This window comes from Thunnus albacares, chromosome 3, assembly GCF_914725855.1.
Source record: "Thunnus albacares chromosome 3, fThuAlb1.1, whole genome shotgun sequence".
NCBI classification, from domain to species: domain Eukaryota; kingdom Metazoa; phylum Chordata; class Actinopteri; order Scombriformes; family Scombridae; genus Thunnus; species Thunnus albacares.
In genome coordinates, this window is record NC_058108.1 from 10,210,226 (window position 1) to 10,236,731 (window position 26,506).

Below are 26,506 nucleotides of genomic sequence, written 5' to 3' on the forward strand. Positions count from 1 at the left end.
AGTATATTAAATGTATGTAATATTTATCCTGTAATTTATATGAAATATTACTTTTATTCTTTTCTTTATGTCTTCTATTTGAGACGTCATCAAATAATTTCATTTTATTAAAGAGCTGGTTCACTCTTATATCAAACTGTCGCAGTGGAAACAGTAATCTGGCTGAGCTCATTTCTATTCATACTTTGGTCAAAGAATGAGACTTTTATATTGGTTTCTTTGATTCATAAGTCAGTCGAACAGAACCTCTTTTCTATTCATCCTGCTTGGCCATCATCTCAGCTTTCTTCTTGGTTTGGATAGAGGTGACGCGTCTTTGCCTGTTCTGTCAATGCTTGGCAAGATTGTAGACATAGAAAGCCTTTAGGTTGCTAGGTTTTTCTGAGATTGATATTCAGAATGTGTTCTGGACCTGCCCGCTGTCTCAGAACTCTTCAAAGACCTGCCAGTGACTGACTTGATGATTTTCCACAGTCCTTTGTGTTTCAGGCTTTTGTGCAAATTAAAAGAATACGTGTGACGTCAGTTTTGTCCTTAAACACAAGCTGCTTTTAGATGTTTATTACAGACAGCTGCCTAGAAACAAATAACATCCAGAACATTTACATTCTTGCTAAACAGCTGTGGCATAAAGAAAAAAACAAAACAAGAAATGTGCCTCTATGTGGTACATCTACATGACTTTGTCTGGCATACAAGAGCAAAACAGGTCTTATTCTTGCTCATTTTGCTGAAAGGCTATTAAAGAATTGCCACTACGGAACACTAGGTCCTCCCTAGGTCAAGTAGGAGGGGAAGACTGTCAAAAAAGAGAAGTGGAAGGGTGTGAGTGATGCAAATGTAGCGTGACAACCTGTGAAAAAATGTCTTTTTTTATATAAAAGTGCTTACCTTGCGCAAAAATTTGCTGTTTCCGTCTTGATATTCCTTTGGCTCTGGAGGATTGCATTATTCGTTTTCAGACCTGCAATGCAAAGATAAATTCAGGTAATGCAGTATCAGTAAAACAAAATCAGATGCTGTACAGTCAGGGTATCGCAATGGCATTCTATGCAGTTATAGTACCATAGCAAATAAAGTGATGGAAGACAGTTCTCACTTGAAACCACCCACTAAATGTAAAACATATTAATCTGAAAGGGAATTCTAAAGTGGTGTTTGGTGCTTCTGTTTATGTAACTGAAACAGTTTATTTATAGTGTTGCTGACTGTGAAAAGCACTGGGGGAGAAAGGTTATGTGATTGTTGACCATTATTATACTGTCAAGCGCCAAGAGAGGGTATTTAACAGGGGCATAAGATGTTTTTAATGCATCAGTCCTTCTCAGCATACTTAGAATCAAACACTATCTCTGACACACACACACAAAGGCACACAAACACACACAAAAAATCACACTTGTAATGGGGGAAAGACAACACGATACAAGCTGAAGTTGATTGATGGTACTGCTTGTCAGCACTACCATCAAGGTGATTGAGGATTCTTTTATGGAAGATTTCCAGCTTGGCCGGAGTTGCGTGTGTGAAGGAGAGAGAGGAGAGAGAGGGGGGAGAGGTTTCACTATCTAACAGGGATGATACAGAACATTAAGCAGCTTACGGTGGGGATCAGCGATCACTAACGATAACGACACTGTAGTCCTGACACAGACCCAGATTAAAACTGACATTCTTTATGCATGCAGTATAAATTATGAGTGAGTGAAATCATTTATTTCTATTTTTATGAAGCAAGAAAGCAAGCAAGAAAAGTGATTAAATCTATGAGATAAGATGAACTTTTACTGATCCTCATCGGGAAATTAGATCAGATGCAAAACTCCCACAGGGACAAATACAGTCTAGGAAATACAAACATTGTATATAAAGTAAAAAAAAAGTAAACTACAAAGGAATATTTCAGCTATTTACAAACTAACAACAGCATTTGGGGAACTTTTCAGTCACCTTGTGTAAGAGAAACACTGACATCAGTCAGTATTTGGATTTTCCCAGAACAAAAACCCCTCTGAGAAACACTACCTTGTTGTGACTGTGAGAGCTGTGTTTGCTGGGGCAACAGCACGTTGGCAAATTGGTCCCAGTCTCAGGGTTGGACCAGACCAAGAGCAACTAAATATGTCAGTACACTGTTAAAGATTTTTCTGTCAAAAAACGGTAAAGAAACTGGCATCAGGGTTGCCATTAATTTACTGTAAAATTAACACTGTCTTGCTGTTGCTGAAATTAACAGTTTGTTGCTGTTTCTGTTTTTATAAATACAGCATACAACTGTTATTTCCTACGTTTACAGTTAAATACTCCCAAAACGATTGCAGTTTATTACTGTTAATTTGCACTTTTTTCACAAGAGGTAAAATTAGAGATTTTTACTGTAAACTGCAATATGTACGACATACTACTCAACACACTATTGTGTAACTGACTACTAACAGTGAGTACTACAGTAAATTTTGTTGAATTTTTTAAATATTTTTTTCCAAACCTTGTGACTTGATATAATTACTCATGGACAGTATTTACAACAGTGAATAACCATTTGAATTGTAACTTATAATTGTAAGACAAACAAATTCAAGGTGTCCCTTTCAATCCATGTTTCACTTTATTAACATTGTAAATGAAGATGCTAAACATTTGTACAAAATTAGAAAGTAATAGAAAAAACAAAGCATGGCGCTCATTCAGGTAATTAAAATTGCATTTCAGTTATTTAAAAGTAAATACTTTAACAAGTAGTGGAGTCTGTCTGAACATTGTACACAAATGAAGACATCAAACATTATGAATATATTAACATGCTCTTCTAATGCAAGCTGTAATTGTCTAAGTTAAGTGTGTATTCATAAGGGGTTTTAGTGAGTGAATAACAGAAAATGACCGAGTGAGTGTCAGTCTCAGTCACTGAGTGCATGACTGAGTGAATGCGTTGGTCAGTGAATGAGTGAATGAGTGAGTGAGTGAGTAAATGAAAAGTGTGGCTAAGAGACTGATTGTGTGTTATACAGGTCATATATATAAAGTATATATATATATATATATATATATACATAAAAACCTTTCTTTCTCATTGCACTCGTACATGGTCAGCTACTTGAGAATTTGTACCACAGCTGTTATGGAGTCACTGTCCTCTAACGTTTGATTGTCTTGTAAGTCACTTTGGATAAAAGTGTCTGCCAAATGACAAAACAAAAATGGATATTGAAAAATGTAAGATAGTATGCAGGATTTTTCATGCTCTCTTTTTTCATTCTTCACACAGCTACTTCCATCACTTTTTATGTGTACAACAGAGTGCAACACCAAGGATGTCTCTAAGGAGAGGCTGTCCAAACAGTGCAACGTTTTCCCTAATTTGTATGACTCATTGCGTCTCGCTGCTCTCTATGACAGCACGATTTTTGCCGTGCTTTCAAATGCGATTATTTGGAATAGGTAGAAAGACGATTGCCTTCAGACGTTGTTTGACAAAACGTTGTACAAACTTGTTTGTTTCAAGTGTACCCTGGCCTTACAAGCAATCTTGCCAGGCCTGGGAGCTTGTGGGTGTTTTAATATGGACCCACCACTCACAAGGTTAGGTGTAGGGATCTGGTGCTTTGTCAGTTATGCAGTAAATGAAGGTGGGGGACCTGGTGTGCTAACATCTCGCTATGAAAACTGACTCTAGGGATGTAGAATGTCACTTCTCTCTGTGGGGAAGGAGCTGCAGGTAGTACAGGAGGTAGAAAAGTACTCAAGCCTCCGGCTGAGAGCTGCTATGTTGGAGTTTTCTCTGGAGATCAAGAGGATCGACTCTATGTGACTGTATGCTGCGGATAGGAAAGCTCTGACTGTTGTTTATGCCTGTGCAGCGTACAGCAGTTAAAAGTATCAAGCCTGTTGGAGTCTCTGAGTGGAGATCTGGGGAGATCTGCAGAGATCTTCAATGCTCATGTGGGCAAAGGTAGTGGAACCTGGAGGGGGGGATCGGGAGCAACAGCCTACTTGATCTGAACAAAGTAGGTGTTTTGTCATAAGACTTTTGTGATAGTCATGCTCTGTCCATAACACACACATTGTTTGAGCATAAGGGAGTTTGTTACCTGGTACTACAACCCCTTTGGCCTAAGATCAGTGAGCAACTCATTTAATTTGTAGATAATGTGCATAGATATGCATGTTCATGTATTCACTACACCATATGCAGTATAAATCGGTTTATTCGGTCCACAGCAGGGTAGTCTCACAGCCTTTGCATCATCTAAGTTAGTTACAACTGTATGGACATGAGTGGTTGCACAGACTGACTGGTGGAGGATCTAAACAGTAGACAGACATCTAACTGATAGACAGATGTATGTTCTGTATGTTCTCTTGTCAGCACAGCAACAAACCTAAACCCATTTCAGATGAATAATACAGGAACCATTTGTTCTGTCCCAAGCATGACTCTAAATATTTCACCATCTGATACAGACACTCAGGAAGCTAGAAACCAAAGGTACAGAGTTTTCTGCTTTCATTGTGTTTCTTATGTAAATAATGAAAGCCATCTTTCTGTTGAGCTGCTTTCTTGACATGTACAGTGAGTTTGACTTGTTGTGAGTCTAGACTGTACAATGCTGCCTTTCCTGACATGGGCAGCATATTTTGATGAAGATGTTTTAACACATATTGTAATAATGTTTACAGGAACTAAATGTAAATGCAGGTGGTGCATTAAGCCAGAGGATATTGAAGCAATAAATTCTGTACTGTATGAGAGGAAAGGTCATTTGCCTAAAACCTTCTTCTGGAGGTTTGTGGATTTCTGTAGCAGCACAATTCCTTCCCTTTTTATAGCATATTATTTCACTTCCACCTCTGATTTTCTTTTTACTTTCTCTTCATCCTTCTGTCAACATTTATTGCTATGCAAGATAATAGCACGTTTTTTTTTTTTTGCTTTTAATGTAACGGATGACACCAAAGAAAAAAAAGTTTAAACTGTGGAAGAATCTCATTGCAGGCAAAAGGACTTCATTGGGATTCAACACCTTTATCATGCCCTTATCTTTCCCATGTGGCATATGACCTTTTCAAAACATGTTCTACTTACTCAGTGATCTGATTAAGATCTGATTAAGATGGGGAAATCCTGTGATGCTCATATGTGCTTGCTATACATTGTTTAACCATGGCAAAAAAAAAAGAAAAATCATTTTCTGAACCTTAATTTAAAAGAATCCCTTTTAATGTATATTCAACCCATCCTGCATTAGTGTTTTGATAGATGGTTTTCAGAATGAGAAACTGAAACCACGTAATTTCAAATGCTAATGCTACGCAGGTAATTTATATGTAAGGTAGATCTAATCCAAATACCATTACAAGGCTAAATGCTAATTTAGCTCATTTATTCTAGGCAATGGATAAGAGTGATTACGGCCAAAATGTTGTCACAGCCTCTTTGTTTTTCCCTCTCTGCTAAGCAAAAAGAGTGATTAGATTTAGATTATTGATGTCACACCTATAAATCTGTTATGGGTAAAGCCTTGTCCCGCTATATGTCTTCTGGGCTCCGTCCCAGTGCACTTTGCTAAAAATTTATGTTCCACCTGTCCAACAAAAAGCCTTCAGGAAGAGTTTAGGCGTATCACTTGCTCTCTCCCCCTGCTTCTAGTCTCCACCTGTAGGTAGTAGAAATGTACTAATGGACAATAATAGATGATGGTATGAGTCAGGCTGTTTTGTTTGGCTTTGGATGAGCTCTCATTCATTGTTCAAAATGAGACGCATTCATTGTACCTCATTTAGTGTATCCATGGGGGCACAGTGTACTGAAAAGTATGAATAAATATTATACTTGTTATGAATAAATGAATAATATATAAACATTGCGTTATCATCACAGGGAGCATTTTTACTGCTTCGTTGCTTCTGCCATGGAGGTTGTTTTCAGACATGTACATTTTTGTGTCTGTTTGTCTGTTCCACTATTCAGCATTATAGCACAAAATGTGTTCCACAGATTTAAATGAAGTTAGGATAGGTACAAAACCATATTTTACTGGATTCCCTGGTTTATAAGCCTAGGTTTTCTGCTTGAACAGATTTTGTCTTGACTTTTTTCCTGCTATCAAAAATAGGTATTATTGGGTTGGGTTTTTTTTGTCTCACTTTGTAATTGGTTGCCAAATTCTTTTGGTAGCCTTAATATTACCAGACAGGGTTTTGTATCCAAAAAAATCATGTCCGCCAATGACAATCAGCATTTATTGTCTATTATAATGTGTATTCTGATGTAGATGTGGATTTAGATACAGGTATATTTAAAAAAAAACAACTAAACATTTTATGTTATCAACACAACAAATTTAGAGGACTTGTAGCCTAGGTGGAAGGATGTGCTCTCTGAAAGTACTTAATTGAATACAGCTCTTGGGACCCATAAAAAAAATTCCCTTAGCCAGGATGAAATTTTTAATATTTCTGTTATGCCTCTTATGACTGCAGTCAGCGCCTAGAGATACATTTATATCTAGCCAAAAAGAGTTCTCAACATTTGTAATTTGGCTGTTCTAAGATATGAGTCCTCTGTTTTTACTCTCTGAAGTAAGAACTCAAATATTCTAATTTTCCCAGGGATAATTTTTATACTTGTGTGAAATGTGTAATTTTCTGATTATGATGTCTGTGCTTTGGTAACTGAGGGCACATAATCCTCGTCTGTCTGAAGGACGTCTCGATGGCGTGTTTGTTTAAGATAATCGGTAAAATTAAACTCTGTCAGTCTGTCTGGATCTACTCTAATCCCCCTCGCCTCTTCCTCTCTCTCTGTCACCTTCATTCTCGCCTGCTGTTGATTATCTGAGTTTCTCTCTCTGCACTTAACTCTCATTCAACCTCTGGCCCTTTCCTCTGCTTTCTAGCTTTTTCTTTAAAACCCTTCATATTTTTTTTATTTTTTGGGCTTTATCTTAAAATGCTCCTTTGCTGATTTTATATTATTATTATATCCAACCCTTCTTCTGTCCCTGTAGTGCTGATGAGAGGTTTGATGCAACGTTCCATACAAATGTGTTGGTCAATGCTTCAGGATCCTGCCAGTACATCCCGCCAGGTGAGGCATTCCAGATATTCTCTCTTTCACTGTGGCACATATTATTTTCCATTGATAACTTCATCTATTAACACTATAGTATTATTAGTATACACTATTATCATCATATATAGCTGTTGTTACAGTATCCTCACCATCATCATCATCCTCCACAATCACATAACTCACTCGCTGTAACTTCCACCTTCCACGCATGGTTTGAGTGATTTTCAGTTAACTGCATGGCCCAAATATGGTTGAAAAATTGGTGGTTTAGACATACATTTCTATAGCATTTCAACTACTGTATTACAATATTTGGCTTATGGGTATTGAAATGCTTTTGAAAAATAGTAAAGCATAGCAGTTCACTATGTCCTATATTCTCTAAACTTTTCAACCAAATGTAGCTGGGTTTTAACCAAGATGTCTTGTGCCTGCAAATCACCAAAGCCATGTCAAACTGGGCTGTGTTTTATTTTGGCATCAGAAGGGTCATTTTTAAAATACATTTAAGTAACTTAATAATAATAAAATTACTTTTTAGTTTTAAAAATAACTTTCCTCAACACCTGTCTCAAGGCATCCTGAAGAGTACCTGCTACATCGATGTACGGTGGTTCCCATTCGATGTGCAGAAGTGTGACCTGAAGTTTGGCTCCTGGACTCACAATGGCTGGTTGCTGGACCTCCAGATGATGGACGTTGACATCTCTACCTACATACCCAATGGGGAGTGGGATCTCGTAGGTAAGAAGAAAGGCATACCTGCTGAGAGAAACAGTTTTGAGCAGGCTGTTTATTACAGTGAATACTACAGTAACAGTCTTGTCAGTCACAAAATATAAACCTATGTTTGAGAGATATGCTGGAGCAACAAACTGGAAGTTCCTGCAGGGAATTTTAAAGACTGACAGACTCTGAAAAAGACAGACGGGCACTTTTAACATTAGGTAGGCCCTTTATGTCATATTCCATGGAGTTAGACAACCAGTCAGTGTCAAACAGTTCTGACAGCAGGTGTTCTAGCAACTGTGTGTCGACTTCTTTGTAATATGTCATTCTCACTGACATTTTCCTGTCTATCAATCCTGGCTAAAGAGTACTTCACAGATAGCCTGGGGAAGCTTGCTACTGTTTAGCTCAGCGGTATCCACAGTTTCTTCAGGATGATGAATTCTGGGACTCTAACCCTATTTATTTAATTATATACAGTATATTTATTTAAAAATAAAATATTATAAACATGCAAACTTGCACTCTCTTATTTGCTTTCCCTGGCTAGTTTCTGTCCGTTACCTTGTTTTTTTCTTGACCTTAGCTTCTTTAACTCTGTCCACACTACCTCTCAGTTTGTCTGTCGTTTCCCAAGAAACAAAGGAAAAGAGCAATAGTCAAGATAAGATAATAAAGGTAATATCAGTTCCTTTTCTCTCTTCCTTTGTTTCTCTCTCTCCTTCTTCTGTTTATTTCTTTTACTGCCCGTCCTCTCTCTCCATGTTGTAATGAAGAACTCACATAATCTCTAACTAACTCAGGTTTGGGTGCTAGTCAGAGGCCAACAGAAAAAATTCACTTCCACGCACATGCACACCCCATACGTATACACAAAGTGAGAGTACCCAGCTGGCTGGAGGAATGGAGAGGAAGGGGGGGCATGGGTGCGTGTGGTGACAGCTGGCCCAGGAATGGTTCACTTGATTCAGGCACAGCCGGGCGGCAAGCCAGCCCAGAACACACACTGTCCTGGTGCCTCAAAATCAAGTTTTTTTTGTGGTAGCTAACCCCAAAATGAGGTGCATATTTGAATATGTTGCTGATTGCGTAGCAGGGCTTCATTCAGAATCACTAAACACTGAGGAGTATGATTGGGTAATACAGCTGTACAACGATGCTCAAGCTATAATCAAATTCAGGCCACTCCAGGTTGATTTTTGCTCACCACTGATTGTTGGCTGCGTCTCTCCCTCCCTCTTTCTTACAGAATCACACACACACACACACTCAAGCTCCCAGACTGCTGATCTTTCATCAAGGAAAAAGATAACAGTACCTGTAGTCCACTTTGAAATGATTATGCGTATGAAATCTATCAAAGTCATGCTCATCAATCTCCCTGCAACATAATGGCTTTCACGCTGAGATTCAAGGATGAGCACACAACGTTTTTTACTCTTGTTTAACTTTGACCATCCAACTATGATGTTGATTTCTGTTGTTGGTCTGATGTTTGAGACAGATTAGTCGAGTGAACATGAATATGCCAACAATACAGATAAGGCCTCGATGAAAAGCATTTAAATATTGTCCTAACGATTACTTCTCCAGCTGCTGAGATGTGTGGTGCTAGCAACATGTTCTACAGAAGGTACAAGCTGACATGAAAACATACCACATAGTCAGTTTACTGGTTGTCTGTCTGAATCCTCTGAAACTGAGATGTTATAGTGGACAGCCACTGATCAGCTAGACTGATCTCAACTGTCCCTCCTTCCCAACCAGTTCTCAGTTTACACATAACTCCAACCACAATGAACATCAAGTACATTCAAATATGCACACGCTCATATGCAGATGTATGTGTTGGTGTGTCAGTCTGCAAAAATGTGGATTTATAATCCTGGTTTTGAACTTTGTTATTCTATTAATTGCTACAACTTTCATTTCATTTTCTCTAATTGCCTTTTTACCACTCATGGCACCTATTGGACCCAAGCTATCCGAGGGGGGGGGTCTCTCTATGAATTGCCTATCCTAAGGTCCCTTCCATTTTCCCTTATGCACTATTTTTTGTCTGGGTGTCTTTCTTTGTCCTAGAAAACTTGAGCTGAGAGTTGTAACCAAAACAAAGAAATATGAACATAAGTCTCTGCATTGGTAACCATTAAGTCAGAGAATTGATTTTAAAATACCGCTACTGGTTTCACTGGACTAGGAACAAATTATATCTCTGCCATGCTTTCTCCATATGAAGCTTGAAGCTGAACAGTCAGGTCTTGTGACTTGGGTCTGCAGATTTGGGTCAACACCTCCCCAGTGATCTTGGGCACTGTCCAAATGTGACCGTGTTCATATCTAAACTTATTGCTGCCTATAATTGAACTTTTTTCCCATTTTACATTTCACTGATCATCTACTTTAATGTTTTACTTTGTGTATTTTTTTTATACAGTCTAATATATTTTATAATGCAATTTGTAAAGCACATTGAACTGCCAGTGTGTATGAAATGTGCTATAAAAATAAATGGCCTTGCCTTGGATCAGGAGCTGTTGCTGATGTTGGCTGTAAAATCTATTGACACGCTGTATGTATGACATTGGATCATACATCAACTTGACGCTGACTTGCCTGCAAATCACTTGGCTGGTTTCACTAAACATGTCCAGTCACACATCCAGTAAATATGAAAGGTTTATAAGCAACAACTGCCAGATGGTCAGCATGCAGATACCTAACACAAAGGTTGCTCTCAAACAAAAGGCTGACATTTTGAAGTTGCATTAAATTTGCTTTAGAAAAAAATATTAATTTAAGACTCAAAACACGACAAGTTTATGACCTGGGACTTGACTTTGGACCTCAGTCAGTCCATTTAGATGACAAGCCACAATGAGCTGCGCTTTACAGTGATATCTAAAGTGATTTTTAGATAAGCTAAGATGTTTTGCACAAGCTGAATAGAGTTGAATAGATTACTGTTTTATTTAAATGATTGTTATTACATAATTGTGTTATGTTATTGTGTTATTTATTTAGATAAGAGTGCTGTTTTTTTTGTTTTTTCAGTCACAAGCTGCTTCCCACATGGCTACCAGGAAAATAGGAATAGAATGTGGAATTTTCCCGCAGATAAAGAAAATGTGGATTTAAGGGCATCACAGAGAACGACCTTTGTCTTTTGTGGAAACTGATATTCAGTCATTTTATACACTCTAGTATATGACGAAACAACAAGTTTGCTTTTAGTAAAAGGTCCTTATTCTTTATTATTTTAGGTGGTAGTTAAGTGCCTTGCTCAGAGACACATGTGACAGCGGTTATCAAGGGGCAGGAGAGGATTTATCATTTATCTTTCTAACTGACACATTTTTTCCTTCCCATCCACAGATTCAAACCAGTGACCCTCTGATTGGAAACCTTCTCTTTCAATCATATTTAAACTATAAAATTACAAATTATGTTAATTATGGTTGTTAAATGATTATTAACTGAACTCCCGAACACTTTAAAAAGACATTAATATTGAAATCAGTTGCCACAGCTGCACATTAATAAGGTCTTTGAAAATGAGTCAGCCAAGCACGATTGAAGACTGGATCTTTAATTTATAATCCTGAGTCCTGACCTGTAATTGACCACCTCTTCATTTCTCTCTAAGGTGTGCCGGCTAAGCGTAATGAGCTGTACTACGACTGCTGTAAAGAACCATACCCTGATGTGACGTTCACGGTCACCATGCGCCGCAGGACACTTTACTACGGTCTCAACCTGCTCATCCCCTGCGTGCTCATCTCTGGTCTGGCCCTGCTGGTTTTCCTGCTGCCTGCAGACTCTGGAGAGAAGATCTCATTGGGTACGGGGCAGGACACGCACATATTCTCTCACACTGACACCGAGGAACAATGATTCATGATAGTAGTCATACATGCGGACAAAAATGTATCTCTCCTCCCTACCATGGTGATCTCAGCCCACCAGGTCCCAACACTGTTGCCAACCCATTTATTTGTCATTGCTCTATGCTAATTCTGACATTATGGCTTTCAATTAGCATTTGTGTTAGATTATATTCATTAGCAGATGAATAAAAGCTCCATTATAAACACAGCAAAGATAATCACCTGGACCAGAAAATGCCAGCTTGTTTGAAAATGCCATTCAGTGAGACAGGGTCAGATATATAAATATATAACTGTGAGTGTTCCCTTGAGGTTAGAAAAGAGAGTGAATATTCCAAAATAAATCCACAGTTATGTGTTTTCACCTATCTTGAATGGACCGGCTGCATTTATTTTAAGTTCTGTCAAGTCAACATTTCAGAGAAATCTCATCAGTGATGAAAGTTTTCACTCCCTGTTTTAGCTAATCATCTCTCTGTCTGCTGTGTTTTTCCAGGCATCACAGTGCTGCTGTCTCTAACAGTGTTCATGTTACTGGTAGCAGAGATCATGCCTGCCACTTCAGACTCTGTTCCTCTGATTGGTAAGACACTTTCTGATGATTAATTGACTTTGAGAAGGATGAAAAGGAAAGAAAAGCAATTACAATGGATTACATAACAATCAAAGGCTTATCTTCCAGCAAACAGTTATTGGTGATAGATATGTGACATTTACTCAAAGTAGTGAGTGTGTTTAAAGTGTACAGTACATTCAAAACCTAAAGAGTTAGCCAAGAAGACTGATACCAAACTCATGAGAGTGGTTCAATCTTCTCATTTAACACTTGGAAAGAAAGCCAATAAGCGTATTTCCCAAACCAATAAGGTACATGAAAATCTGTGTAAGTCTTCCACTCCAAAAACTTAAAAAAAAAAAAAAAATGGTGTCAATCTTTTTGCAAAAAATAGAAATGCTGTGCCACACATGTTTTTTTCACCCTCCACCTGAATCTGACCTTCAGCAGAAAGCTATAGGCACATGTTGGACAGGCTACAAAATACTATAGCATGGAAGTCCTTGGCTGGTTGGTCAGTGTGGATGTTCTTCCTCATTAACTGTTAGTATTTTTGTCAAACAGACAGATAACCTGGGAAAGCTGATGGATGCAAAGAATAATTTACCCAGCAGGCAGTTGGCCATGATAGGTTGCCATGTCAGAAAAAAAACAGCTGAATGACAGCTGAATGGCAAAGATATTTATACCTCATATTAACCCTGCAGGGCAGTTCGTAGTGGAAAATTTCCAGTCTTCACACAGATTGACCGATATGTTGTGGCTTGGGGTGGGTGGATGGGTGGGAGGGAGGTTGCTGATGCAGGATGTGAAGATTATTTTCAGTGCAGGAGCACAGACAGAGTTACACTCTATAAGGCCACACTGATACAGACCAGAAGCGACAAGGCAGCAGGCCATGAGATAGGAGAGGCTGGCTGCAGATAGAGATGCTGCTCGGCATCATTTGGCAGCTCAGTGATGTAAAACGAAGTCATTAGCAAACACCCCTTTATTCCAGTAGACATATTAACACATTGCAGATGGAGCAGAACTGATAGATTGAAGACCAAACAAAATGCTGCACTGCGTTCACTCTGACAGGTTTTCCAATTATACTCTGACATGGAAATGTAAAATGATATTTGATTGGCCCGCCTCTCTGTGAGGTCGCTAACATTACAGCTGAAAATGAAAAATGACTTCTCTTTGAGAGGGGAATATATCTAATGTTTGTGTGTAACAGGATTTGTGTGTGAATGGGGTAGCGTGTGTGCTTACATGCAAATGTTATACATTTTTATTTCTCTGTGGTTTTCAATGCCTCCGAGCATGTGTATGATTTGGCTGGTTTGTAAATTAGGAAACAAAATGTTAGTCATCCTTCTACCAGTCCCTTTGGCGTTATGACCTTAGGTTTGTTGATAGGGATAAACTCCCCACTGACTAACCAACTGACTGACTGACTTGGGAAATGTCTGGCCAAAATACTACGCTCACCTCTCTTTCGTATATGTAGATGAGTAATGTTTTTTTCAAAATGTACCGGTCACTTTCAGATAATAGGCTGTTCATGACTCTGTAATAATTGTATTCTACTGAATCTGTGATATGCTGTTTCTTTTTCCTCTTCAGCTCAGTATTTTGCAAGCACCATGATGATTGTGGGCTTATCTGTGGTGGTGACAGTCTTGGTTCTACAGTTCCACCACCACGACCCCCATGGTGGGAAGATGCCTAAATGGGTATGTTAACAATATTTGTTAAAATCAAGAATTAATTCTCACTACAGACTAAAAAATGGAGAATAGCCAACTCTGATTGGACATAGGTGGTCTATTATTTTAAATGCATGGCTATACATACTGGAGCATCATCTAGGCCGATACTAGGCTAGAGCTCCCATTTGTTGGAGGGATAAAGAAACATTTATGTTCCAAGATTTTGTCAACAAAAAAAAAAGATTAAAAGTGTATTTTCTTTGGCTAATTCTGCACTTTTAAGCAGGATTATCTATGAGAGTCTTTAGGGAAAACTATAACCTGCAGGGTCACGTATCAGATGAAGGTAGACAAGGTAGCATGCTAATCTGCTAGCGTGTTTACTGCCAGCTGACTACTATTGGCTGTGTGAGCTGTTATTATAATAGTACCAATAGACCACGATGGTTGTAGGTTTGATAATGTTTTATGAGTTTTTCTACAATGAACATATTCTATCAGGGATTGATTATTGAAAATTATGTTGTCTTTTTTAGTACAATGGCATTGAGTTGTATCCTCCAAAAAGTAGCCTACTGATGCCGGTGGCTGTCTCTGTGGGTCAGTGGATCCTCGCTTTACAAGTCGTAGTATACCCACCAGAGTCTCAGTGATTATCCACTAATCCTGGAACCACGCGGTTATCAAAAATTAATGCACTCTATGGAGGTGAACCACCTTCACCCTCAAGGTATTATTTGTCTATAACCTCATGGCTTGTTGTGGATTATCCCTAAATCGTGACAAATGTAGTCCAGATATAAAAAGAGAAGTAAGTCAAAGTTTTAAGAGGCAGATCTTGATTATCTCTCACCTTTTAAAATCTTGCCTCTCTTTCTGGTTTTGATTCATCTCATCTCATCTCTTCATCCAGGTCCGAGTCATCCTCCTCAATTGGTGCGCTTGGTTCTTGCGCATGAAGAAGCCTGGAGAGGAAAGCAAAACAGCTGTGAACTCCAGTAGCCCCCTAACCTACAAGTACTCCCACCCACCACCTCACCATACAAGTACAAGCAGCATTCAGATGAGCACCATACCAGGCCAGGCCTCCACCCAGTCAACCACAACCAACGGGAACATGAACCTGTACTTTGGCTACCACTCCATGGGTACAGACAACCCAGCTTTCCCACCAAGCACTGATCCAGGTGTGGTGGTGTGCGGCGGCGGAGGAGGCGGGGGCACCCACCCTAATGGTTCTTCTCCACATGACATCCATTCTGAGCAGTCGCGGACTTTGCTGCTGGAGCAGATACCAGAAATTTCACGGATCCTGGAGGAAGTGCAGTATATTGCCAGGCGCTTCCGAGAGCAAGACGAAGGAGAAGCGATCTGCAGTGAATGGAAGTTTGCAGCGGCAGTGGTGGATCGGTTATGCCTGGTGGCCTTCTCGCTCTTCTCCATCATCTGCACCTTCACCATCCTCATGTCAGCTCCCAATTTCATCGAGGCTGTGTCCAAAGACTTCACATAAGGCTGATCTTTTTCCCTCTCTGAGAGATAAAAGAGAGGCAAAACTAACATTTCAAATCCTGACACAATTAGAACTGTGCCACAAAAGCCTCCTTCTTACTACACCATAGAGGCACATAAGATCCTGTATTTTAAAATTGTTGTAATAGTGCTTCAGAACCAAACCTTTTCCTGTATTCTCACATATTTGTCAGTAATACTGTATGTACTAACACCGTACATAAAGTATGTCAAGTAGGAGGTTGAGGCTACATGCAGTAGTTAATGATGTAGAAACTCACACGTTTCATCTGTATCCCTGCTGAGCCACATAAATTTACCTGCCACCACACGGGCTTCACATCTCATCAGAATATTCAGTTCCCACTCTTTTCAGCTTTTTCTTTTCTGCTACTTTCACAATTTTCACTTCCTTACACTACTACATTTCATCTTCTAGAAATGTCATAAAGTCAATAAAGTAAATGTTTTCAGCAGGGTCAATACAATAGGGTCAATAGAGTTCAATAAATAGTATATTTTATGCCCTGAAATTGTTTTCTCAGGCCTGTAATCCATTAAGGCTATTTTTTTTTTGTAAATAAATCTACATCTTACTTTATAATGTGGTGAAGTTGAGATGAAATCTCTATTGATTTGGAAAATATACGAGTTACTGACATGTTGACTTACAGCAGTGTACATCTCACCTTTGTTTTTTAACTAAGGTTGCATCTAATGATTATTTTCATTTTACATTAATCTGCAGATAATTTTCTTAATTATTTGATTAGTTGTTTTGTATGTAAAATGTCAGAAAACAGTGAAAAACGCCCATTATGATTTCCTAGAGCCCAGGGTATTCAAATCGCTTGTTTCAACTGACCAGCAGTTCAGAACCCAGAGATATTTAGTTTACTGTCATATATGACAAAGAAAAGTATGAAATTGAATCAAAAGCCAAAAAAGGCGAGTGTGTTGGATTTTTGTTTGGAAAATGACTAAAACAATCAATCGATAATTAAAATAGTATCTCCATTTTGTCATCCATAAATGTAGATATTAGATGTTTTCCTTACCCACCTCTCTTTTGCCTTTCAAGTCATTATCATTCTGTGCCCTTCTTTTTTTTTTGCCACGAATCCTCTCATTTCCTTCTAGCACAGCTCAGACCCAGGTTTTATATCTATAAATGTGAATAGAGAAAGTTTTACCATTACTGGTGAAAGTCATATTTAACTGTGACCTCAAAGTTTTGCTCTTTTTATGTCAGTTTGTTAAACCATGCAGCAGTTCATGAATGGAGCTCCCAACAGCAGTTTTTGCCTGCACAATTTGTGCTAATACAGCGTATTTAGTGTTGTTAGCATATGATACACTTTGGCTATTTGTAAATGAGCCACACTCACTCACAATGTGTTCATCTTTTGATAGTTATTTAATGTTTGACTTGTGTTCTAGTTACACACTGTGTTGCTGTGTTTTGAGAAAATCTTGCAATGAAGAAAAAAGAACAAAGTCAGTAATGATTGAAAGACAATATTTGTTCTTGTGATGGATTTTTAAACATAGAGACAACACCCAAGTAGAGATGCATTTGGCACTAATCTTTTGTAGTGCTGAGTGCTTTGTGTTTTTACTCTGTAATACTCAACGAAAGGCAAACACTTTCTTCTCTAATCTCTAGCAAACAACATGCAACAAGGATTACTGGGTGACCTTATGTAACAGATTTGTGTTAAACCTTGTCTCCTCTCACCGCCCCTCGAACGTCCCCTCTGATCCTCAGTGGTACGAGTCTTGTGTGAATTCTCACGTTTACACACGCAACTGACTTTTTTTTGACATAGTACGTGGGCGGTTTTAGATGTAAGAGGAAGGATGAAAGCAACCACATATAGTCCTGAGTGACTGCAATGCAAAAAATATTCACTGAAACAGATTTCATGCTGTTACAGTTAATCAATTGCCGAGTTCCAACAAATGGCTGCCACCCTCTGACAACCTTTCACGCCACTCTATGACTCCAACACTGTAAAAGCATTGAAATGTCACTATCCACCACACTTTTTATCTATAACCAGAGATGTGATATAGCATTTACATTTGGTTTAAACATCATGATTATGGTCTTTTTTTCTTCTCTTTCTTTTTTTTTACAAAAATGTAATGTAATGCTATTAGAGATGCTAACGTTAATGTTAAAGGAATAGTTTGGCATTTTGGGTGTCTTGTCAATGAGAAGATTGATGCCACTCTCTACCAACATAAGAGTCATCTAACTCTAGGCAAGAAAGCGATTAGTCGTATTTCCCCAAAAGTCAAACTGTTCCTTTAATATTGATCCATTTTTCATTGCACATTGTAGTTATGAACTGTAGGTTTGAAGTTACTGCAGGTGCAGACAGAAAACTAAGCATCAATGAGCTGAGAGAATGAAGCTGTTTTTGGACAGAACTCACACTGTTTTGCCTATCAAAGTTCATGTGGACAAAAGTGGAGAGAGGGGCCTTGGCTACAGAAAGAAAGTTGCGTAACAAATCAAGGAATAATGCAAAACCTTGATCACTGACTCATCTGGAAGAAGATGAACCCTGGAGATTTAATGACTCATATGAGACTTGGGATGAAAACTGTCTTTTAAATACTGTATGTGACTTGGACTGACAACTAATGACAGCCAATCCTGTAGATACTTTGTGAGATAACCTGACCCATTTCTATTGTTATCGACTCATGTTGATGTCTAGTCAGCATATCTGTTTTTCATGTGAGAAGCATTTATGGCACTGAGAGTGTTCAGAGTGTGTCAAATGAAGAATGACGAACTCTCAAATGAGACTGTAACAGAATATATAAAAAAAAAAAAAAAATTAAGAAATTCAACAGTCAAAGCTGGAACCATACAACTGGCTCAAATAATAGTGATGTGCAGTTAAAATGAGGTTGTGACAGTTTGCTTTGCTATCACAGGCTTTTTTTTAATCACCGGTGTTGTACTTTGGTCAACTGGAGTGTCTTTTACTTTGTGGTCTGTGCCTCTCTGCTTAGTATGGTTTATTCTCCTTTGAAGGATGTACATAAATGCTCACTGTATATTACTATTTTGAGAAAAATAAAGGAGAAATGTGCTAATAACTGGCATTCAATGGGCCGACAATTCACTAGATAATACACTTAAAAAATGCTTCCACTTACCAAAGTTGTCGGACGATCCTCGTTCCTTTCTGAAAGTGACAGGGTTATAACAGGGTTGCTCTTGTCATTCTAACACTGGTCCTGGAATGATAGCTTGTCATCTGATGTGCCTGGTCCGTCATAGCATGTGATCAACAACAGTACTGTTCACGTAGTTATATGAAATGGGCCATTCCATGGCTTAAAAAAAACAAACTAACAGAAAACTGGAAATGTTAATCTTTCTCACAATAAGCTTTAAATCTGAAATCTCCAGCAAAAATTCTCAAAGGATAGGTTAATGTTTTTTAAGGTCTGGCTTAACAAAAACAAAAAACAATACTCACATGCTATCATGTATTCTGAGAGTTATTGAATTAGAAAATCAAGTGGGTTACTTACAGTCTTTTCAGGGCAATTTTTTCTTTTTGCGTTTCACTTGGACATCTTTGCACACACTTTATTTGGCTAACAGACTGCTATGGCCTCATTTTAGCTTCGGCTGAACTTGGGAATACATGTTTTTTTCTCTTTTTTCATTGTGTATTCATACAAGTGGATGAATAATTTTGTTTAAGGCCTCTGTCAACTAACTGAACTTCAATTGCCATGGAAGGTGTATTTCATTCCTTGAGGTTGTTTTCAAACATAGGACCAGGTACAGGGGAGTTAAAGGTTAAGGACAAGTTACAGACTTCTGCACAAAGTTGTGCTGTAAGCTCCTCTGCACCCACAGCTGACAGGTCAACATGAGCTCAGATATGTGAACATATAAGAGTGAGTGTTCAGCGGGCAAGGCTTAGCAACCTTCCTCATTTCCCAGCAGGAATGAATAGCTGAGATAGACCAAGTCAGGGGGGATCCAATCTCCTTACTGCCTGTGATATTAGTCAGGACGTTTGGCAGCTTACACAAACACACACACACACACACACACACACACACACACACCAAATGGCGCTCAGCAGAGTGATGACATGTTCAAATTGGTCAAATCTAATCTCAGGCTTCACTTCACGCAGACAGACAGCTGTTGGTGGCTGGAATTGCACCACACTGTATCACACCATGCAAACACACGCACACGCACACGCACACACAAACAAATGCACAACCCTACCATTTGCGAACAGGCTGAGCTGACAGAGACAGTGTCTCCACTCCAGTCTTCCCTGCAGACTGTCCAGCCCGTTCTCATTCCCCGGGCATCAAATACCAATTCTTTTAGGGTGCCTTGTGCGTCTGCATGAGATGCCAGAATGGCGTGACAAGGTGTCGGTATTTGACGACCTGGGATGAGAACGGGTTGGACTGTCAGTGCTGTGCTGCTTTCCCTTCTCTGGTCGTGAAATAGAACAGACCACCTGGGCTGGAGGTGGGGGTGGGGTAGTTACGCAATCCTGGTGAATAATGTTTGCTCTGTTTGGTGGCACTGTTCGTGCCAGGTCAGCTGGAACAGATCTCTGCAGACTTTGTGCAGTAAGTGTAATGTAAAGACCACACACCTGCCCCTCCTGTGAGATCTATATGGACATTTGCTTTGTAGAGCGATTGCATGCACGCACACGCCCTTCTGGTCTTCAGGTGGGGTCCCTCCACTGGTTCAGACAGTGCTCTGCTTGTCCGACTTAACCTCTGCATGACTGAGATGGAAGGTCTCTTCATGGTCACAGCCTCAAAAAGTCTTGATTCTGACCAGTATATAATCAGCTGTACATGACTCAGTCTTGTCCTCCTCCTTGCCCTGCATTCAGAACTAGAGAAGGAGTCTGAATCAATGTGTCAAACTAGACCACTATCGAAATGTCAAGTATTGTATTTCCCCTTGTTTTTACTCTAAACATGAAGGTATAACCAGGAATCGGTTAGCTTAGCATTAAGTCTGGAAGCAGGGGATAAACTGCTAGTCTGGCACTGTCCAACAAAATCAAAACATGTTATATCTTTGTTTAAAGATCCCGTCCAGACATCTTTTAAGACATATAAAATACTCCGCTTGAAATAATTTGTGTGTGATGTTTTATCCACAAAAAAAGTTTGGTTAACTAGTTGACAATGAAATGAAATGACATCCACTCCTCCCTCATTGAAAAATCCAGAATCTGAATATGCAAATATCTCTATTTTCAAAAGTTTAACTTCTATAGATAAAATGTCTCTTACTTCACCAAAAAGTCCATTCTCAGTGCACTGGAGAATTCAAGTTTCCACATCACACGCTGCAAATTGGTTGTAATGTCACAAATCATGCTTGCAGGTATACGTCTTAAACTCAGGTTTTCTGGCAGCACAGAGAAACTTTTCAACTTCAGCAGATGAATGTGAAAAGTTTTAGTCTTCAAGTGCCGAACTTATTCATCAACACATTCATCGTTCTGCACAGTGAAGTCCAAACATCCAAATGAAGTAACATTAAGCAAAACAAATCTTTGAGTGGAGGGGGACTTTAATCGGTACAAAACCTGAAGCATAAAATGACAATTTATGGTTTAACCAAGCGTTTTGTGCAGGTAGCTTAAGCTGTTTCCTTCTGTTTCCAGTCTTTATGGTAAAGCTAAACTACCCGGCTGCTGGCTGTAGCTTCATATTTGGTGTAGCATTGCGTATTTCCCAAAAGGTCTAAATATTCCTTTAAATATGACTGCGTATAAGCCTGACATCCCTTCTATGGTGGAACATTTAATGAACTACGTTGAATAACCTGTGACCTACAAAGTCCAATCTGATATATGCAAACACATTTTCTGTTCAGCCCAAATGACTGTTGTCATCATCATTAAATCAAATGACACATCGCTGCAGTCAGCGCTCAAGGCTGACCTACTGTCGCTCTGTGCTTTTCATTATTACAAAAATGTTGATAACTTGTCAAATATTCATGTAACCAGCTCTCCTGATTTTCATCAACAGTGTTTGCTCTATGCCTCAATCTCACACTCTTCATCATTTTTAAATCCCCACACCTCCTTCCCCTTCAAAAAAAAAACAAACATAAAAAACACCTTAATTTTCCTTTGGACCCATCTGTTTCAAACATCATCCATGTCCTCTTCCCTCTGACTTAATCCACGGAGATGGAGGTGTGTGTGTGTGTGTGTGTGTGTGTGTGTGCGCGGGTACGATAAAACATTGTTAATCTGGTTTCAGAGTGACTGGGGCATATAATCCCATTTACTCCCTCAATCCTCCCGCCTCCCCTCTTCATTATGACTCCTATCCTAATAACAGTACAGTACATTCACAGTTATTCATAGAGCATAATCTTCGCTCATAAAAGGATTGATCAGAAGAAAGTAGGTTAATAAAAGAGGTTAGGAGGTCAATGGATGTCGCTGTTGGTGACACAAGAGCTGCAAAAAATCAAGCATGTTTGAAGTCATTTGTGCAGTCACTGTGTATGAACTAGTTGGACTAACACTGCACAAAATTAAAACTCAAATGAATTGAACTGGATCACCGTGTTTTCCAAATGCAAGGAAAAGATGAGAGAAATCAATTTTATACGTGCAGAAACTTGCTTTCAGGTCAAGCAAATAAAAAATGTCTCTTAATCTGCATGAAGGTGACATTAATAAAATGAAAGGTTTCACCTCTGAACGGACATGTCCTGATGAGGTGTACTTAAAAGCCCCCACAAAGCCAGACAACTCATCACCATTTACAGCTTTAGGGGAGGCTTTGCATGACATGTAACGCATCTGCCTCTGCTAGAGCTCCCCAACCGTCACGAATATAGTCAGACAGTATGTTAGTCTAGCAATAACTAAAGTGCATAGCAGCCTGTGCATGTGGAACAGTGAGGGACAGAATGAGAGGAGGTAAGAAAAACCTCACTATGTCTAGTCTAGATCTGACTTGACAAAATTCACACTCTCCATTATCCCAGACTGTGCTTCCTGAGCCGCAGGGGAGGCACAGTAATAAAAAGAGTGAATTTTGTACTAAACAGACTGCAACTTCAGTGCTCACTAACTCAGACTGCTGAAGCCTCACATTGATTTTGGTTCAACTTTGTGATGTTTTTTTAACCGAATGAGGACTATGGATTTTGTCTGCATCTCATACATTGCTACAATATAACATTAGGAGGGGATCTCTTCACAGCCAGTATGGAGAGAGGGAATGATTAAAGCAACCAATAACGTTTTTACTTTTCATATGGGCATAAGAATATTGTATGAAGACAGACTTGAAAAAATGTGAACCTATCTTTACTTTCCTTATATACAGAGTGCAAAACACTAGATCACTTGTTGCAACGTATTGAGCGTCTGTTATAGTAGTGTAAACTGTAGTTTACAATAATGTTCCAACAGCACAATATTACTGTAGCTTACTGTGTTTTAGATGATTGAACTTAGTGACTGAAATATCTTAAGTTTGGTGCCTTAAGTAAAACAAACTTTGTGGTAGGTACAGAACAGAAAAAAATAAACCGATACAGTGATGTACAATCACTATCAACATTTTGCCTTGTATGGGTGTAATGTAGGATTTACTGCAGTGTAAAATCAGACTCTGGACATCATTATCTATCTTTACAGAAATACAGCACTTTTAATAACTAAAATTAAAGTTTTAAAAATTCATTCTTACTCTTTATCATTTTTAATACTGACGTCTGTATAAATTGCATATTTTTTTCCTTTCCAATTTGTATAATTCTGAAGAAATTAATATTGCCTACTTTGCTTTGATGAGGATAAATTACTGTTTGACAGCATTATTTGACTAATGACTATTTTATTTATTTAACTTAAGTGATAAACATACGTTATGCTCTGATAAATGTACTGTGTGACATACAACTTACAAATTAGGCAATACATCACATAATTAATACGCTGTGACACATCACATCACGCTGTTGAGAAAACTGAGCCAAAGCAATTGTAAAATAGTGTCCTGTCATTGGTGTAAAATGTTATTTGAGTAAGTCTCCTTTATTCCTCTGCAGTGCCCTGAGCTACTGTGGTTGTTTTTTGAGCTGCTCTTCCTCATGTTCGTGTTAAAAAATGTTTATATATGCCAGTTCCTGCTTGCAGTTACCGGAGCAGTAAGGTGTGGAGGAGGCAGAGTGTGTGACAGAGACAGAGATTGAGTGTGTCGGCACCCTGCCCCACTACTGCAGTGGGTGTACTTAATGTGTTTGTAGAGCCATATTTTATGTGTTTGCACGGCATGCCCTAAGTGACACAAATAGGCTGCTGATGTGTGTGGGGGTTGTGGCGGAAAAATTTCATCATTTGATGATCATCAGTCCTTCTCCCGTCTCAACTCATCCCTCTTAGCTACCCTGTTTTTTTTTTTCTTTTCTGTTTGTGAACCATTAACATCTATGTGTCTGTCCTCCCATCTGTGTTCATCCATCTACTGTATCTATTCTGCCGTCCATCCCTACGTCTTTTCTCTCCCTGAGGCTAGATGTGTACCGTAAATTTCAGTAAGCACATTCATCCAATGACTTACCGCACAGCATGAATTGGAGCCCTCCAGTACGGGAGTCTAGTATATGGTGTTTACACCGTGGAGACAGAATGCCTCATCTTCAAAGATCTGGATGTATAGCACTGCCCTGCTCTCATCAAGTGTCAGCAGGATACGACTTTGTTGTTGCGTATAACTTATATTAATCTCCTCGGAAGGAAGCAGATAGATCAGTCAGGGCTAGCTGAGAATTTTGTTTATTACACTGTATGTGAAGTGAAGTGCACTTTCAGCATAAGTCATGTCTTTGTAAAAATCTTTATAAATAATTCTACAAAAGCTCAGATGTTAATTCAGGATAGTGCATAGTGGTATATGTTAGTCACATTTAAAATTCTCTTTTTGTCCTTGCATAATAAAACTTAGTCATCCAACTGGCACAGCAGAGCCGAGGCTTTGGATATCCAATAGTCGCTGGGTCGCTTGGATGGAAGCATTACTGTCACAACAAAATTGGTTGAGTGACCTAGAGGGAGACAGAAAATGAAGCGTGAGGAAAAATCTAAATCAAACTGACTATCCATTACATTGTTTAGAGGTCCCTTCAAAGACTACTCACAACAATCTGTCTATCAAGGTATAATTTCATACTAAAGTACCCTCGAACCAAACAATGTTCAGAGTAAAATGTGTCAGATAAATGCCTAAAGCTGTATGTGAGTGAGGGACCCTGTATGGACCCAGTATGTACCAGTGGTGGATAGAGTCCCGGCTCTGGCTGAGGTCTTATACAGAGGAGCGTGGTAAAGTTCTGGCTCAGGCACATAGTTCTGCTGTGGCTCAAAGTGCACCACTGGCAGCATGGCGTTCATCACTCGAGGTAACGCATCCTCAATCACCATGTTGTCATCGTCCCACCGACTGGCATCCATGAACATGCCATGCACGAGCACACCGTCCTCTGGCTCTGGTAACTGTTGTATCCACAAATGAACAATGGTGAGTTAAAGAAACATAATCAAGGAATCACAGTTTGAGATTCTTTTTTATTGGCACACCTTAAGCACACAGTAATCATCCTTGCTTTTGAACCCATCATTATCTCTTGATTCAGAAAAGAACACACACTGAATCACTGGGTAAAGTTAATGCATGCACTTAATGACGGGCAGGTGGTTGAACCCATCCGAGTCCTGCAAATACATACACAAGACTGTGCTAAATCTCTGCAGACGTACGTAAACAATCTGCATTGTTAATTAGCTGTATTTTTTTACAGAAAGGGCAAGGAAGCTCAGAGGGAGAAAAACTAATTTGAGTGAAATGGTGCGTTGAGAGACATGGATAACAGGAATTGTAAAGTCTGCAGAAAGAATTTGAGATGAGTGAACTTTAAGAGTTGGCCAAACTTAAAACCTCGATAAACATCTGTTGCCTCTGATCTCAGCCAATTATGTTCATACCTCCTCGTCCATGTCCAATTTATCGTTGTTGGTCAGAGTGCGTAGAGCCTCACACACTGCTACCTGGTCCCTGTACACAGGCACCATGTTGAAGCGGAAGTTGAGCTCATCAATGGGCAAATTGTAATGCCTGGCATGATTCTGCAGTACCCCTACATGCCAGCGGGCAGAGGAGAACATCAACAACACAGTTCATCATGTTGTATTACAAGATCTAAAGCATTTAAATGGTGGCAATGCATTGTTGATCTCAAGATCCCCTTAGGAACTGAGGAGATTCTTAAGCAGTTAAGAACTATTCACATTATTTTTATGTAGTCTATACCACTGAGAGAGCCTTAAATAGTGGTTATCATTTGATGTATTTCTTGTACATATTATATGTTACAAATGTTGTTTTCAAACTAAGGGGTCAATGTTCGTTCTCAGTTCAATGTGATGTAATGTCACTGCGACACTGTTGTATAGGAAATCCTTTTCCTAGACTTTTTGAACTCTTGAACTTGTTTCTATCTGAGGGTTGTTTGCTGACCTCTGGGGTTAGCTAGAGATATATTTGCCTTAAGCCTATTGTCTTAGAAACTGTGTGGATCACAAGCTACCTAAATGAGCTAAATTTGAAGGATGTCCTTGTTTGAAGTCACTGACCATTAGGTCTCTGTGTGACCATATTTGTTTGTAAGTTTTTAACTTTGCTTGCTGTCTGGTTTGTGTTCGCTATCTTTAGAGAAAGAGCTGGCTGAACAACATGTTTTCTCTCCAAAAATACGAGGTAACTGTATTTTTGTTTTGTGTTTTTGTACTTGGACATTTGTATAATTGTTACTGATTGTGTGAAGGATTGTACAGTGTCTACAACTGCTTCAACAAGTAACTATGTTTAATGCTCTCTTGTGTCTTTGTGTGTTCTTGAGTATGTCATGCAGAAATTTCCATGACAGTTCCCAATCTTTAGGACTTGTGACCCCTTCAAGTTTACCTGAGACCCCACCTCACATGTT

At 39.0% G+C, this 26,506-nt stretch overlaps 2 protein-coding genes and 2 long non-coding RNA genes across 4 annotated transcripts in view; 1 reads left to right on the forward strand and 3 right to left on the reverse strand.

Moving 5' to 3' along the window:
• The window catches only part of LOC122979116 (neuronal acetylcholine receptor subunit alpha-7-like), a 47,641-nt gene extending 29,320 nt beyond the window's left edge, over nt 1-18,321 (forward strand). Inside the window, exons 5-10 of the mRNA XM_044346340.1 lie at nt 7,011-7,090; nt 7,652-7,819; nt 11,451-11,645; nt 12,188-12,274; nt 13,862-13,971; nt 14,861-18,321. Coding sequence (XP_044202275.1) covers nt 7,011-7,090; nt 7,652-7,819; nt 11,451-11,645; nt 12,188-12,274; nt 13,862-13,971; nt 14,861-15,460 — 1,240 coding nt within the window. The 3' untranslated portion in view covers nt 15,461-18,321. The remainder of the gene's footprint in view (nt 1-7,010; nt 7,091-7,651; nt 7,820-11,450; nt 11,646-12,187; nt 12,275-13,861; nt 13,972-14,860) is intronic.
• On the reverse strand, nt 523-15,217 carry LOC122979120. Its single transcript, XR_006402800.1, has 6 exons — nt 15,024-15,217; nt 14,801-14,912; nt 11,504-11,624; nt 7,668-7,837; nt 892-964; nt 523-799 (listed from the first exon to the last, which is right to left on the reverse strand). It is a non-coding gene; the product is annotated as an uncharacterized LOC122979120 (long non-coding RNA).
• Nucleotides 15,393-20,331, reverse strand: LOC122979121. The gene is made up of 3 exons (XR_006402801.1): nt 18,637-20,331; nt 16,522-16,624; nt 15,393-15,479 (listed from the first exon to the last, which is right to left on the reverse strand). It is a non-coding gene; the product is annotated as an uncharacterized LOC122979121 (long non-coding RNA).
• A 3,952-nt stretch (nt 20,332-24,283) lies between these two features.
• Nucleotides 24,284-26,506, reverse strand: part of dnah6 (dynein, axonemal, heavy chain 6) — a 57,472-nt gene continuing 55,249 nt past the window's right edge. Inside the window, exons 80-82 of the mRNA XM_044346335.1 lie at nt 25,506-25,657; nt 24,794-25,016; nt 24,284-24,568 (exon numbers count right to left, since the gene is read on the reverse strand). Coding sequence (XP_044202270.1) covers nt 24,465-24,568; nt 24,794-25,016; nt 25,506-25,657 — 479 coding nt within the window. The 3' untranslated portion in view covers nt 24,284-24,464. The remainder of the gene's footprint in view (nt 24,569-24,793; nt 25,017-25,505; nt 25,658-26,506) is intronic.